Raw genomic sequence first — 14439 nt, 5'->3', positions numbered from 1 at the left:
TCAAAGATAAGACGAAATTAGAACAGAGCTGAAAAGCAAAACTTTAAGTTGCAGGACAAATATATGAATAAACTAAGAGTTTATCATAGTTTTCAAATCTTAACTTTAATGCAAATCATTAAAATCAGTTAAGCTAAAAATAATTTTAAAAATTTCAAAACATTTCATTTTAGAAAATGTATTTTTGTTGCACAAGTTTATAGTTCTTTATATCGAAGTAAATATCAAAGTTTTTTCCAGAGGAGAAACAAATATAAAAAAAATTATTGAAAAAGAATATCGACATAAAAAAATGAACCCTTTTACGTAATTCTAGAAACTATAGATTCAACAGTGCATTTCCACTGCAATGGATAAGGCTTTGTTTCAAAAGCAAAACAATATAGCCATGCATGATGGAATCAAACCTTGTATAAAGGGATAACTTTTAATTACTTTTCTGATCGTTTCTAATAATTATCTTATCACAACAAGAAATATTTTTTATATTCAAAAAGAAAGAAAGACATTAAGTTCATTACTTAAACTAAGTTCTTCTTTTTATTGAATATTTTTTAAGTACAAATTGTTCCAAATAACGAACTAGACTGTTATTTTAATATTCCTAGAGAATGAATTAATTGTCATATAAGAAACTTTTCAACTCCATTATGCGTAAATTATGTACTTCACATCGCAAACATTAAATTTCTCGAAACTAATATCGAAGTCGAAAGTTTCCTTTTCAAAGTTCTATGATTAAAATTTCAGATATATCATTAAGAATTGTTCTAAAAATAATAACTTGTCATGTTCTGTGAATTTTAAAATTAAGTAGCTATTTAGGAACTATCATTAATTTTCGTTGGCTCGTTTTTTAATTTTATTTTTAATATATTGTGTTCAAAATTTGATATCTGCAGGAAAACTGTGTTATTCAAAAACTAACTAACTAAACTTATAACTGTGTTATTTTTTTTTTATATTAACAATTTTTTTAAATTCTCGTTAAAATTTAAATTATTGCCAAAAGAAATAAAATTCTTCTTTAAAATCCAATTATTTTCAAAAATTAATTCAATTTGAAATAAACACATCGAAAAATGTAACTATTAAATGCAATTATTCTTAAAAATGTTATTAAAATTCGTCGAGAATATTCAATTATTTTTTAAAATTTTGATAAATTTTTTTTCAGAATTCAATTTTGAAAAGGTGTAAAATTAAAATCTTAGAATTTATCATACTTTTAATTGACAATAGAATCAATTTTTTTTTTCGAAATTACTTGAAGTTTTTATTTTCTAATATTTATTTAATTGAAGAATTTATGAATAATCGATGGATTTTCGTTAAAATAAATTGTAAACAAATGAATTTGAAAATTTTTAAAGAACTTTCTTAAAAACTTTTAAAAGTAATTCAATATTTTGTAAATTCTTCCACAACTATTTAATAAATTAATTTTTTCGATTTTTGGAAGACGTATAAAAGGTGAAAGAAAAACACTCTCTAAATCTGAATATGTGAAAATTCACATATTTGTACGTTATAAGTCGTCTTCTCGATCAATAAGTGCATATACACTTATAATAAGTGAAATTTCACTCAGAATAAGTGAAAAATTCACTTATTTATAAGTGTATATGCACTTATTGATCGAGAGGACGACTTATAACGTACAATAAGTGAAATTTCACATATTCAGATTTAGAGAGCACTCTTTTACTTTTTTATAAAATAGACGACGGTTCGGTGGTCTGGTTCGCCACCATCATATGGTCACTTTAATAAAAAAATTATTTTCAAATAAATACAACACAATTTTTAAAAACTAAAAAATTAAACAAAAAATTAAAAACAATTTTAACCTATAGATAAAATCAATAAAATGAACATCAAGTCAATAAATAAACAAAATACAACAAAATAAAATATTTAAATTTACAAATCACAAACATATTAAAACGAGTGATTAGTCAAACTGACTGATTAAAAAATTAATTTATTAAAAATAATTGATTTTAAAGAAGAATTTTTTTAAAATACATTAACGATAAATGAGTACTGTAAGGGAATAAATTTAAATTCCAAGTTTTTTCTTGTGCAGAACAAAAATTTAAATTTCTTTCATTTCTATTATTTTATCGTTGTGTTTTGGGTAAAAAATCTCCGAATTCGTAAACTTTTGAAAAAGTTTGAGAAATATTTTTCAATTTATACAGAAGGCTTGAAAAAAGTCGGAAAATAAGAAAACTATTGAATATTTTGACACAGAGGAATTTTCTATATATAGGTTTATAGATAGAAGACGATCGGAGAGAAATATTGTATAAATCGATACAAGTTTATACAAATAGAGATTTACCTCAACACGCGATATTTTACTAGCCGGGACATACATATTGTATACAAATACTAGTGTCTCGATTTAGTTTACACTCTTGAGGATAAAGTTATATACATACATGGCCCTCTTGACGATATCGACTTTGTACGTAGATGCGGCGCTATGCATAGTTTCTTTGGAAAATAGGTCTAGACGGCCAGGTATGTATAGCACTTAAAGCAACACCGTAGGCAAACAAGGAGAAGTTCTCTCTGGCACAGGAACTCGTGATCGAGTCATTACGTGTGCCTCTAGTCTTTATACTAAAAGTGCCTTCCTTGCCTTTTACCTAGCAACCTCTAGTTCAAAGTAAAAAAAACCCTTTTACCTCTACATATCATATACATGAAAAAGATACCAAAAAAACCCAATACATCATTTATCTTGCCCATCCAACAAGTAATTTCCTTTCGAAATTAAATAATTTTTGCTGCGGAGAAAAAAAATTAATTGCCTTTGCATATTTCAACAAAGTAAATCAATTTAAATTTTCTTTCTGAAAAGTAGTTGAAAAATAATTGTTATTTGTGTGTTTTAATAAAAAAGGATTTTATTCTTGAAAAAATGTGGAAACGTTTTATATGAGATTATTACTTTTTTTTGTATATACAAAAGAAAAGGGAATTACTTTTGAACAGTGCAAAAGAATAGCATTTGTAAGTCTTTGTGTGTTTGAAACTCTACAGGTGGTATTATTCTTGAGTTTATGAGTTAAAAGGGGAGGGGGCACACACAACACTCTTGAGCCTTTAGTACAAGAGTCAAGAATAGAATTGTACGAGAATCAAATTGCTGATAGGGAAAAAGAGAAAGGCTTTCAAAGCATCAATTAGTGTGTACTCACTCTGATGCTCTGCAATGTGCCATTAACATAAAATGCTTAAAAAAAGAACAATATGTATCGAAAAATACGAGGGTGGTTCTACAATTGAATATATTCTCTCAAAATGATATACATTTAAAATAATTACGAATTTCTCATGTAACTTTTAAGAGTACATACAACATACTTAATTAGCGACACTAAATTCTTTTATAGTCACCAAAAAAAGTTTGTTAATGTAGGAGAAAAAAATTAAACCTCCGTTTCTTTATTACTTTGCTCTGCACTTAACGTTCATTATTGACTTGAACCAATGCAGGTGGAAAACTGCATTACTCTAAGAACCAATTTAAGGGGCAATTTTCGACAAACAATATTGACATTTTAATTAACCTGGAAATTAAATATCAATATGGCTCGAAAGATTTTCAGTTAGATTTTAATGATTTTATGCAGAAAAAGAAATTTTTACAAGATTTATTACAAATATGATTGATTGAAAAAATATGAAATTAGGGGGAGGAAATGTTTAGCGAGAGCGACGACCCTTTACTCGAATAGCTTGTCTCCAAGATCAGAGTATAGTGTGCACTGCACGTAACCTCAAGGTCAGAGACTGTTACTACTGAAACGATAAACATACTATTCTCGCGTCCGTTACCTAATCTAAGAGACCAACCAGTAATACTACGTTTACTACAACCTACGCCATTCACGCCCCAAGCAAACTGACTTAATATCTTTGAATTGCTTTTCAACCATCACGCCAATCACCCTTAAATAATCTACCATCTGACGACTGACAGGAAATGCCTCAAAATTCAATGAAAGCACTGAAATTTCAATTACGTTCTCTATATGAAAATATTCGCTACTCTCACTGGGTACTTACTATATAAATGAAAAAGCTGTACGCGAAGATTATTGTCCTAAAAAATATTATTCGAGGACTTTTTATGCAGTTCCAAGATGAATTCTTTAATTATAATCAGATTTTCCTATCGACATTTCTTCATATACAAAGGAAATCCCCAGAAGAAGAAAAGAAAATCTTCTTAAACAAATCTTCTCGTTAGTAGATGATTTCATTTCTAAGTAAACAGAATTCACTTTTAATAAGACCGACTTTACAATACTTTTGTCAAGTCGGCAACTTTCAAACCTATGGTAAAAATGGCATTTAAAGTTGCATTTATCAGGTTTTGAAAACTTGCTTCTCATTTATTACCTACTATTATTATTATGACCTGGTTCGGATAATAGAAATTGCAATTTTCGTTTATATTTATCGATTGTTTTGAAATTATTTTACACTATTAAATGGCACACCCTAAAAAAAAGTAATCTTGATTTGATGCGGATTCCTCTAAACTAAATGCATATTTTCCTCTTATATATGGTATCAAAATAATAGTCTTCACTTTAGAGGATTTTCCTCTCGCATTTTATTTGACAATATATGAACTAATAGACAAAACTTGTAGAAACCCTGTTAGTGGCTTTGGGACCAAAACATAAGAAATAATTTTTATTCACAGTCCTTCTAAGGATATATCAAATTGAGACAAAAAACGTATCAAAATAGTTGCGAGGCAACGTTTTGATACGTTTTTTTTGTCTCAATTTGATATATCCTTAGAATAAATACCGCACATGTTAAGTCTTCATTACATCTAAATCATTAAAAACAGATTTTGGTATTAAATTAAAAAGAAACTTTTAAAAGGTAAAAATAATACAAACAACCTTAAAATTATTTGCTTCCTAAGTATATTTTCTCAGAGCGCGTCGCAATTACATTTCCGGATGACAAAAACAAATTCTATTATTAAATTTAATTAAATTTAGCCCTTAAGGGTCTCATCATTTACAAAGTACGTTGTACGTGTTACAGAATTATTTACATCCATTGCTATCTTTGGCAACCTGGATATAGAAACTGGGGGGTGGAACAAGGTAAATAAATGGAGGCGCCAAACCTCTGAATAATAAATCTCGCGACAAATTCTCGAACGTATAGGTTCAGTTATACGACTGTTATATGGGGTTATCACGATATTCGGGGTTTGTCGTATAACAAAAATTGCAAGTCTTGTAAATTTATCACAAAAAAAAATGTCAAATGTGCGATAAATATAGTATGTAATTTTAATCAGGTCTTTTTTTATAATACACCTTTGGGAAATATCAAAAACAAAGAAGAAAGAAGAACTAATTAACTGAAGAGTTAGAAAATTTTCTAAATCCCCCTTTGAACCATTTACATTAATTAAAAAAGTGGGTATAATAAAAACTAAAATCAAAGTAGGAGGAAACTTCTTTTTCTCTCGAGAATTAAAAAAATCGATAAAATTAGCTTTTATCTATGATGAAAATTTTCGTGTTATTCTTTCATACTCTATAAAATGGAAATATGACAATATTAGAAAGAGAACCAGCTTCGTATTTATCTCATTCTCATAAAATTAAAAGCGAAAACTCCCTGAAGTTGACGTCGACGCTAATCATAAAACTTTTTTTTCGCTGGAAGAATCAAACAATTTATTTCAAGATTTTAAAAATGTCCTGAAAAATAATCAGTTTTTCTCCAAAAACTGCAAATGCTTTCGACGCTAACTTCAGGGACTTGGAAGCGAACGTAAGAGAGTACAACTTTTCTAATGTGTAAATTTTCTTTTTCTTTCAGGATCAATACGGATGATGCTCGGAGAATTGGTGGGAGTGAATTTCGCCGATTTCTGTGAGTAATACTTAAAAAATTGGTTCTCTTTTTGTTTCTTAGAAAGTAGTTAGTAAAAGGAGTCAAGTGACTTCATGTAGGTTATTTGACGATGCAAAAGTTTGCATGTGAACGCACATACGCATAAAGTACAGAATAATGCGTCACTCGGCTTGGAATAGCTACTGATGCCAAGCTCATAGCTTACATACATTCGCCACCTTCGTCAGTAATGTTTCTTTGTATTGATCGTACACATGCCTCTATGTTACATGCATTACACCATGTGTGTTTCGCTTTTAAATTCTCTCCCCCTCCCCTTGGTCAATTTTCAAACATTTGTCCAAATTAACAACAAAACTTTTCTAAATTTCATTTTTTGACATGTCCCTATAAAGTTCTTACTTCTAAACTTTATTTCTTCTTTAAATTCAAATTCTATTAGAATTGCGTCACGTATCAAAAAACTAAATTCTTAAGATTGAAAAAGAAAATAAATTAAATTAAAAAATTAAATTACTTCTTTTAGAAAAGTAACCGTTTTGTACATAACGAATGAAAAAATAATACTGTAAAGTAAAAAATGGGCGCGTCTATTTAATTATGCACTACTTTCATAAAAACACGTTAATTAAAACATTGAATCAGGAAAAACTTGGCTGAGGAAAATATGTATGGAAAATTAAAAAATCAGTCTGATGGGCTGCTCACAGACAGGATTTGAAATGATTGTTTCCCTCTAAAATTAAAGATTATCAACGTAAGCGGAAAAGTGAAACAAAAACGATAAAGTATTATCGACGATGAGGAAAATTTGCACTTATTTGACAGAATGTTTAGATATATTTATATAGTTGCGAACTGTATAGGTTTCTTTCTTTTTTTTGCAGAAAAGGTATATAGTTTTAATGTGACGTGTACAGTTGGTACTTTTAGCTTTATCATATCTAACAATGAGTCATATGCGTCAATTGAGATGTGTACATAATAATAGGTATCAGAAATAGTAACCACGTGTTAATTTTTAAATTCTCTTTTTCTAAATTCTAATTAGTTATAAAAATAACTTATTTTACTAATACAGTTAAAAATCTGTTTTATTGAATCATAATATTTCTACTATAATCATTTTAGAGTTATTTTTTAAAAAAATAGTTTCTTTATTTTACTATTTTTTTCTTAATTTAAAAATTAGTTTTTAATTCTTGAAAATCGTCCTCTATGAAATAATTATAATAATGGAAGTGAAAATGTAACACGCGCATATTATGCGATCCCAAGTCTTTGTCGAGGTCAATTTCTCTCATCATAAAGTTTATAGAGGGAAAACATTTTCTCAAATCGAAAAAATAAGGAAAAATTAAATGTAAGTTAAAATTTAGCTCTTAATTCTAAAGAAAAAAATAAAAATAAAACATCAACTTTTTAATATAATTCTAAAGTCACTTTAGAAAAAGTTTGTTAATGAGTTGTTACACAAAGTTTATATGAATTTTCAGTAACTTTTCCTTCTACTCGGTTATAATCTATACAAGACACTGTAAAAATTACTTTTTAGTTTTTAACAGAAATGGAAAATATTGGGTTAGATGTTAAAGAATAAATTATAAAGATTATAAAGGTTTAATTTTGATTTTTATAACAGTCACAGTAATTTTTGCAAATATTAAATTTTGTTCATTTGAACCTACAGAACAAGTGAAGAATTATTCCTTTTAAAAAAATATTTAATATTATTTTTATAAAAATATTTTATTGAAATTAATGATTTAGCCTTTAGTGATGTGAGACAAGAAATAATGTTTTCTTTTTATATAAAATTCTGTTACTCGAAGAGTGATCAATATTTCCTGCATGGAAATTGAGTGAAGATAAGAGAAAATAGTGCCACACCATCTATATTTCAAAATTCTGATGACATGAATTCTCTGTTCAGAAATCGATTTGCAATAAAATCCGTACCGAGTAAATCATTTCTTTTAGAAAAATAATAGAAAAAGTCTCGGAAAAATTACAAAATGAAAACTTTTCCGAAAACTATTGCTAATGCCAGATTTTTATTTCAATAAAAAATTCATGCGTCTCGACATTTATAATTATGATTTTATCTTCAACGCTAACAACTCTATTAAATGGAAAGAAACAAAATCACTTTTATTACTTGTATCAATTCGTCAATTAATATGCGTTAGTGTTTTGTTAATTGGAGCATAATATATAAAGCATACGCTACGCTGAAAGCAAACAATATTCTGGGGTTACAAGCGGTCAGTTTAGCGATCGTTGGGCGTGAAAAATGAATGGCTAACGCTTAATTAGCGTGGGATAGAAGAATGCAGGGTCGACAGGATAAGAACCTTCTTCGACTATACGTAAACCTATATATACGTATATAAATCCAATGAACGAAATGACCTTGTAAAGAACGCGAACCCGCTTTTCTTCACTTCCACATATATTATATCAAGGAGAATTCTAAACATTTTTCTTCAATCTTAATTGTCTTGCTCAACAATTTTAATGGATAGATGTTTAGATAAACAAACTAATTAACTATCTATACTGAGATTACAATAATTATCTATTGGAAAATAAATTCATTTAAGTCAATTAACATTTGTTAAATGAAATTTTTAAATTTCAAAATTCTCTTTTTCTTCTTCTCTCTTTTTGAAATTTCAAAACGATTTGAAAATATATTTTCATATAATAATCAAGTGAACAAAAATATGAAGTAGTTATTGAGGCAAAAAACACCTATTAAAGTGTTGTCCTCGTAATTGATTACATTAATTTGCGCATGTTGGAATCAACGCCTTAAGGAATACCTTAAACGCCTCCTCCTCCTCCTTATAGAACCTTCTATAAGCAAGGACGCGACTGTCCCACACAATTTTTTTCAAAATTTCAAATAATAACATTTCACAATGACAAAGTTGGTTTTCTAGTTAAAGATTTCTTCTTTTTACGTAGAAAAACAAACAAAAAGTTGAATTGTTCATTGAATTTGTTACCAGAAATTCTTATTGTATTAATAGATACTGAAAGCTAGTGAACTTATTATTGATTCAACTATTTTACCAGTAAAGTTTCTCTGATTACAATTTTTACTTTTATTGTAGAACATTTCTAGTAACTTTGACTACTTTCGGAGTAAATTTTGCTACGTTCGAAGAACATATTTGTAAAAAATTAGTAAAATTTAATTCGAACGTAGAAAAATTTACTCAGAAAGTAGTCAAAGTTACTTAATATTTTTCTCTGTGAAGAAAAAAGTGAAATTAGTGACATTTTCATCTCTAAAAACTGCGAATAATAGTTTTCGACGCTAACTTCAGAGACTTAAAATAAGTAAAAATTCTGTTGAATAATCCAATTTAGAGTCAAGTTTAACTATTTTTTTTTGGTACTAATTAGTTATTTTAATCCAGTAATTTAAATTCAGAGACTAAATTAATTTAAACTTGTGAATATTCCCGAAAAAGAATTCGTTACTTTTTTCCAATATTTCTGGACGTGAATCAATATTTTCACATTGTAAATTCAACTATTTTTGTAATATTACATTCAAAATTTAATCGAGTCATTTCAATTAAGTTCTATTTTCTTCAGAATTTAAAATAGCCATCTCTCGAAATCTGAATTAATAAAAAGTTATAATGAAATGACAAAAAGTCAGCTTCAAATATAATTTAGTAATAAATTTACTAACAATCAGTTAAGTTTTAGTAAAATTAGAATTAGTAAAACTGTTTTATCAAAAGTCGATAAAACAGTTTTGCTAATTTATTTAGTGAATTAGATGACTAGTACTGAGTGAAATAATTCTATACGGAGAAAAGTATAAAGTGATTTTTACTACTTTTATAGTAAAACATTTCTGGTTACTTTTACCAATTTCGGAGTAAATTTTTCTACGTTCGAAGTAAATTTTACAACGTTCAAAGAACAGATTTGTAAAAATTAGTAAAATTTACTTTGAACGTAGCAAAATTTACTCCGAAAGTAGTAAAAGTTACCAGAAATGCTTAAAATGTTTTACTATAAAAGTAATAAAAGTTACTTTATATTTTTTTCCGTGTACTAAACAATAAGTAAATACTAACAATTAGTCAAATTTTACTAAAGAAAATAGGCAATAGTCCATGAATAGACTAAAAATTGGTGAAATTTTACTATTAGTAGTATTTTACTAATTTTAGATTTGGAGATTATTTTGAAGATAAATAAAAGGTTTAAAATGCTAAAAAAGATAACAAAATTTTCTTTTTTTTCAACAATAATATAAAATAAAATAAGAATGGAAATTTTCAATAAGGGTTCTTCTATTGAACAAGAAGTTCACGTTTTATATATTATTCATGTTAAGCTATCACGAATCTGATGTACAAACCCCGGAATAAAAAATTGTAAAAAGTGCAGTAAAAAAAAACCCCCTACATAGAAATTATATATTAAAACTTCTTATACAATCTTTCTTTTTGTTAATTCTTTTCCGATACTTGGAAATTGTGTTTTCTTTCAAGAGAAACAAAACATCAATTTCATTCAAGAATTAATTAGAAATTTTACATGAAGAATATGAATAGAAAAATGTGAGTAACAAATTTATACATCTGACTTTCTATAAACCCACGCAGTCAATGACCCCTTTTACACTTTAATCGTATTCTGTAAGTGTTAAAAATTACTCCAAAAATCTAAAAAAATAAAAAAATAATTTCAATGTAGAATATTTTTCCGATTAATAAGAATTAGGTAATAAAAGTGTTTGGTTTTGAAAAATGAAATGAATGGAAAGAATTTAGAAAACAATGAAAACTAAAAGTAACTAACGAAAGGAATTTGTAACTAAATTTAGTAACTAACGAAAGAAAGTTTTAGTTTATTCTCAAGGCAAAATAAAAAAATTTCTGAATTATATGTTCTAAGTAAAAAATAATCTCTCGTTACATTTCTTTTTATTAAATTTATTCAAAAACTAAATTAGTTATTGTGAAGATAATAAAGAATTAAAAAAATTTTTTTTTGCAAATACGTTGAGGATCGATACTATTTGATATCAAATATAGATTGAAAAAAGCAGGACAAAAAGTAAAAAAGGGAATAGAAATTAAAAAAAGATTCTTTCGTCTTCGTGGGTGATCAACCTGAAGGAGAATGGAAAAAATGAATCTGCGCCGGCCTACGATCTCCCATTTCTGCTCGCCTTATATGGATATAAATGAATGTAAAAATGGGTGTTTTTTTAAATCTACTACTATTTAACGTAAATGAATTCTCTTAATTAACAATCGTCAACAAAATAAATTCCTATCAATTACTCCCAAACTCACTCTCGTAGTGACAATTGCATTCTTTTCACGTGTAAAAAAACGTAAAAAAAACCTAAAGGTGTATTTTTTCGCCGGCGAAATATACAATATGGCGACAAGACACTCCTCTCACCCCCTTAAGCGTCGCGTGCGTCATAATCATGAAAAGCGACTATCTTCAGACGAACCCGCTCTGATCCTTGATAACTCAACACTACTTGGTAATCTTAAAGAATTTCATAAGAAGAAATTACAATTGACAATAATAAATGGAGAAATGAATGATTTTAATTCTAAATAATAGAGAAATATGACATGTATTGTTTTCTATTCAATTTTAAAGACGAAATACGATGTGACAAAAAGTGCCAATCGGCGTGGATCGCCTGACTACAGGCTACGGGGTTCACACGGATACGGAGAACTATGCACTATTTTTCACTGGTTTATTAATGACGAGTCGTGTAATAATGAAATTGCGGGGATTTTAGATATGTTTGAGAAATGATTTTTACAATATTTAGATAAAAACTCACCTTTTGAGTGCAGTTAGTGGCCTGGAAAATCGGCTTCGGCGTACTTCAACAGCTCCCGTCTACTACGATCTTGCGGAGTGCACTGTCGTCGATCGCGGAAACCGCCATATTGGACTGCGTTCAGAAACTGCTTCCGGTTATTCAAAATTCTCCAAAAAATTTATTAGAATTATTTCATTTTTAAACCAAATGTTTGATATTTATAATAATTTTCACAATTATTACATATCAATATTTTCTTATGTTTATAAATTTATATCTAAAGTATTCAATTTAAGTAAAAATTTAGTTTTAGTCAAATAGAATTTAAAGATAATTTTCGAAATTGTGAATATGAAAATTTTAATAATTATAGTTTTATAATAGTTATAATAATAATTAATAGTTGTAATAGTTGTTTTTAAATTGTAAGGAATATTTATAGATAACAATAAAATGGATAGTTTTTAATTTTGAACATTTTGAAGAATAATTGGTGTTCTGAACGCAGCCCTACCGCAGCGCTATCTTTAGTGTTATTTGTTAATTACAAACTCCAAAGCACATGGTTTGACAGCGTGTTTTTAAATCGCATAATCTTGTTTTAATTTTTGTAATTGTGAATAATTGTTAATTAATTATGCCTAAATCAAAGAGGGATAAGAAAAGTAAGTATTATTTTATTTTCATTTAATCAAAAAAATATAATTTTCTATTAAAATTCTGGACTATAAAGTAATTTGTTACTAAACCTAACCTATAAATATTTTTTTTCTTTCCTTTAGTTTTAATATTTTAATTAAAATTATACCACTACTTTAATTTAATTAAGTGGTATTATATTTTTAATTTATCAAATATTCTGAATTTAAGAATTTAAACTTCATCCACAATTTTATTGCACGTAAGTGTACATAACCTACAAATTTAATTAATAAAATAATTGTTTTGTTTTAGTTTCCCTTACGAAAACAAAGAAAAAAGGTCTCGAATTAAAGCAACATGTTATCGAAGACATAAGATCCAGTGTGGAAAAGTATGAACGTATTTTTTTGTTTTCTGTGCAAAATATGCGCAACAATAAACTAAAAGAATTACGTTCCGAATGGAATGACAGTAGATTTTTCTTTGGTAAAAATAAAATTATGGCGCTTGCTTTTGGTAAATCTTCGGAATTGGAAGTTGCTGATGGTATTCACAAATTGGCAAATGCCCTAAATGGACAATGTGGTTTACTTTTTACAAATAGGCCGAAAAAAAAGGTTTTTACAATGTCTAATTTTTGGAAAATGTTTTCTAGTTTTAATCATTATTTAAATAGCATTAATAATATAATTAATTAGTAATAATAATATTTTATTTAATGTTTAATGAGATTTTATTTAATTAATAAATAATAATATTTTAGTATGACTTTTAAATGTATTTATTTCTTTTTCATTATAGGTAGTGGATTGGATGGAGCAATACGGAGAAGAAGATTTTGCTCGATCGGGATTCATTACTGAGGAGACAATAATTTTACCTGAAGGTCCAATGCCAGATTTTCCACATAGTATAGAGCCACATTTGAGACAATTAGGAATGCCCACGTCATTGCAAAAAGGTGTAGTGACACTGGTTAAGGAATTCGAAGTCTGTAAAGATGGGCAGACTTTAAATCCAGAACAAGCAAGAATTCTCGTAAGAAATCCTTCTAATTTTTATTTTTATTAATGATTTTAAATAATTATTTCAGGTATCACAGTCACTTTTTGACCAATTTTTAAAATTTTCACCCCTTTTTCACTTATTTTTCAGTATTTAAAAATTTTATTTATCAATTTCTTCTTTTTTGAAATAATTTTCCAAAATAATATTTCAAAAATAGTTGAATTTCCAATGTGAGAATATTTAAGTTCAAGATTATTGAAAAAAATTTGAGAGGAATTTTTTTTCAATATTCCTGAGTTTAAGTAAATTAATTTACAAATGACTATATTTTTACCCTTTTTGGGGTAATTTTTTCATTAATCAGAAATTAAATTTAGTTTAATTATATTCGTCATTTTACAAATGACTATATTTTTACCCTTTTTGGGGTAATTTTTTCATTAATCAGAAATTAAATTTAGTTTAATTATATTCGCGGGTTATTGTAAAATTGTTGAATTTTTTTACAGAAATTATTAGGAAGAGCTTTAGCGACATTTAAATTAACACCTCTTGGAGTTTACTCAAAAAAACATGGATATAAAAAATTAAAGACAGATAATACAGAAAATGTTGAGAGGGAAATGGAAATTGATGAGGAGAATACGTGATTATAATATTAATTTCTTTTTAAGTTACGAATAAATTAATTTTGCAGTTTCATTACGCTTTTTTTAATTCCACGATATGTTTCAGTTCTTTTTTACTTTTTTTTCACAAAAAAAAGATGAGTTTAATTATAAAGTTAAAATTCTTTTGAAATTTAAATTAATAAATTTAATATGATAATAAGTAATAGAACAGTAATAGAAATTTCATTAAAGAAGTTAATTTATTCATTTGTTCGTAAAAAAAATTCATCTATGACAAATGATTTCAAATGTTACTCACTTCATTATTTTTTTATTGTAACAAACTAGAAATAAAAATTTTAAGTGTACTTTTTACATTAAGTTTTTATAAATATATAAATTAGACAAAAAAAAATGTTGAGTTTACCATGGGTT

General features: G+C 27.1%; 2 protein-coding genes across 2 annotated transcripts in view; one reads left to right on the top strand and one right to left on the bottom strand.

The window, feature by feature from the left end:
- The window catches only part of LOC122508239 (14-3-3 protein zeta), a 39187-nt gene extending 27312 nt beyond the window's left edge, over nt 1–11875 (bottom strand). Inside the window, exon 1 of the mRNA XM_043621476.1 lies at nt 11762–11875. The gene's annotated coding sequence lies outside the window, so the exon portion shown is untranslated. The remainder of the gene's footprint in view (nt 1–11761) is intronic.
- Nucleotides 11876–12249: 374 nt separating this feature from the next.
- LOC122508240 (mRNA turnover protein 4 homolog) lies at nt 12250–14095 on the top strand. The gene is made up of 4 exons (XM_043621478.1): nt 12250–12408; nt 12698–13002; nt 13187–13423; nt 13903–14095. Exons 1-4 carry the CDS (start codon nt 12381–12383, stop codon nt 14041–14043), a joined length of 711 nt encoding a protein of 236 aa, XP_043477413.1. The 5' UTR covers nt 12250–12380; the 3' UTR covers nt 14044–14095.
- Nucleotides 14096–14439: the final 344 nt, after the last annotated feature.

This window comes from Leptopilina heterotoma, unplaced genomic scaffold (genome assembly GCF_015476425.1).
Source record: "Leptopilina heterotoma isolate Lh14 unplaced genomic scaffold, ASM1547642v1 Lhet_53, whole genome shotgun sequence".
Classification (NCBI taxonomy): domain Eukaryota; kingdom Metazoa; phylum Arthropoda; class Insecta; order Hymenoptera; family Figitidae; genus Leptopilina; species Leptopilina heterotoma.
This window is presented reverse-complemented; position numbering and strand designations above follow the sequence as displayed.

What these genes read in the sequence shown, in the direction of transcription:
- LOC122508240 (XM_043621478.1), top strand. Translation starts at nt 12,381, where the DNA reads ATGCCTAAATCAAAGAGGGATAAGAAAA. An exon ending in ATCAAAGAGGGATAAGAAAA is followed by an intron (nt 12,409 to 12,697) that starts GTAAGTATTATT and finishes GTTTTGTTTTAG; the next exon opens with TTTCCCTTACGAAAACAAAG. An exon ending in CAAATAGGCCGAAAAAAAAG is followed by an intron (nt 13,003 to 13,186) that starts GTTTTTACAATG and finishes TTTTCATTATAG; the next exon opens with GTAGTGGATTGGATGGAGCA.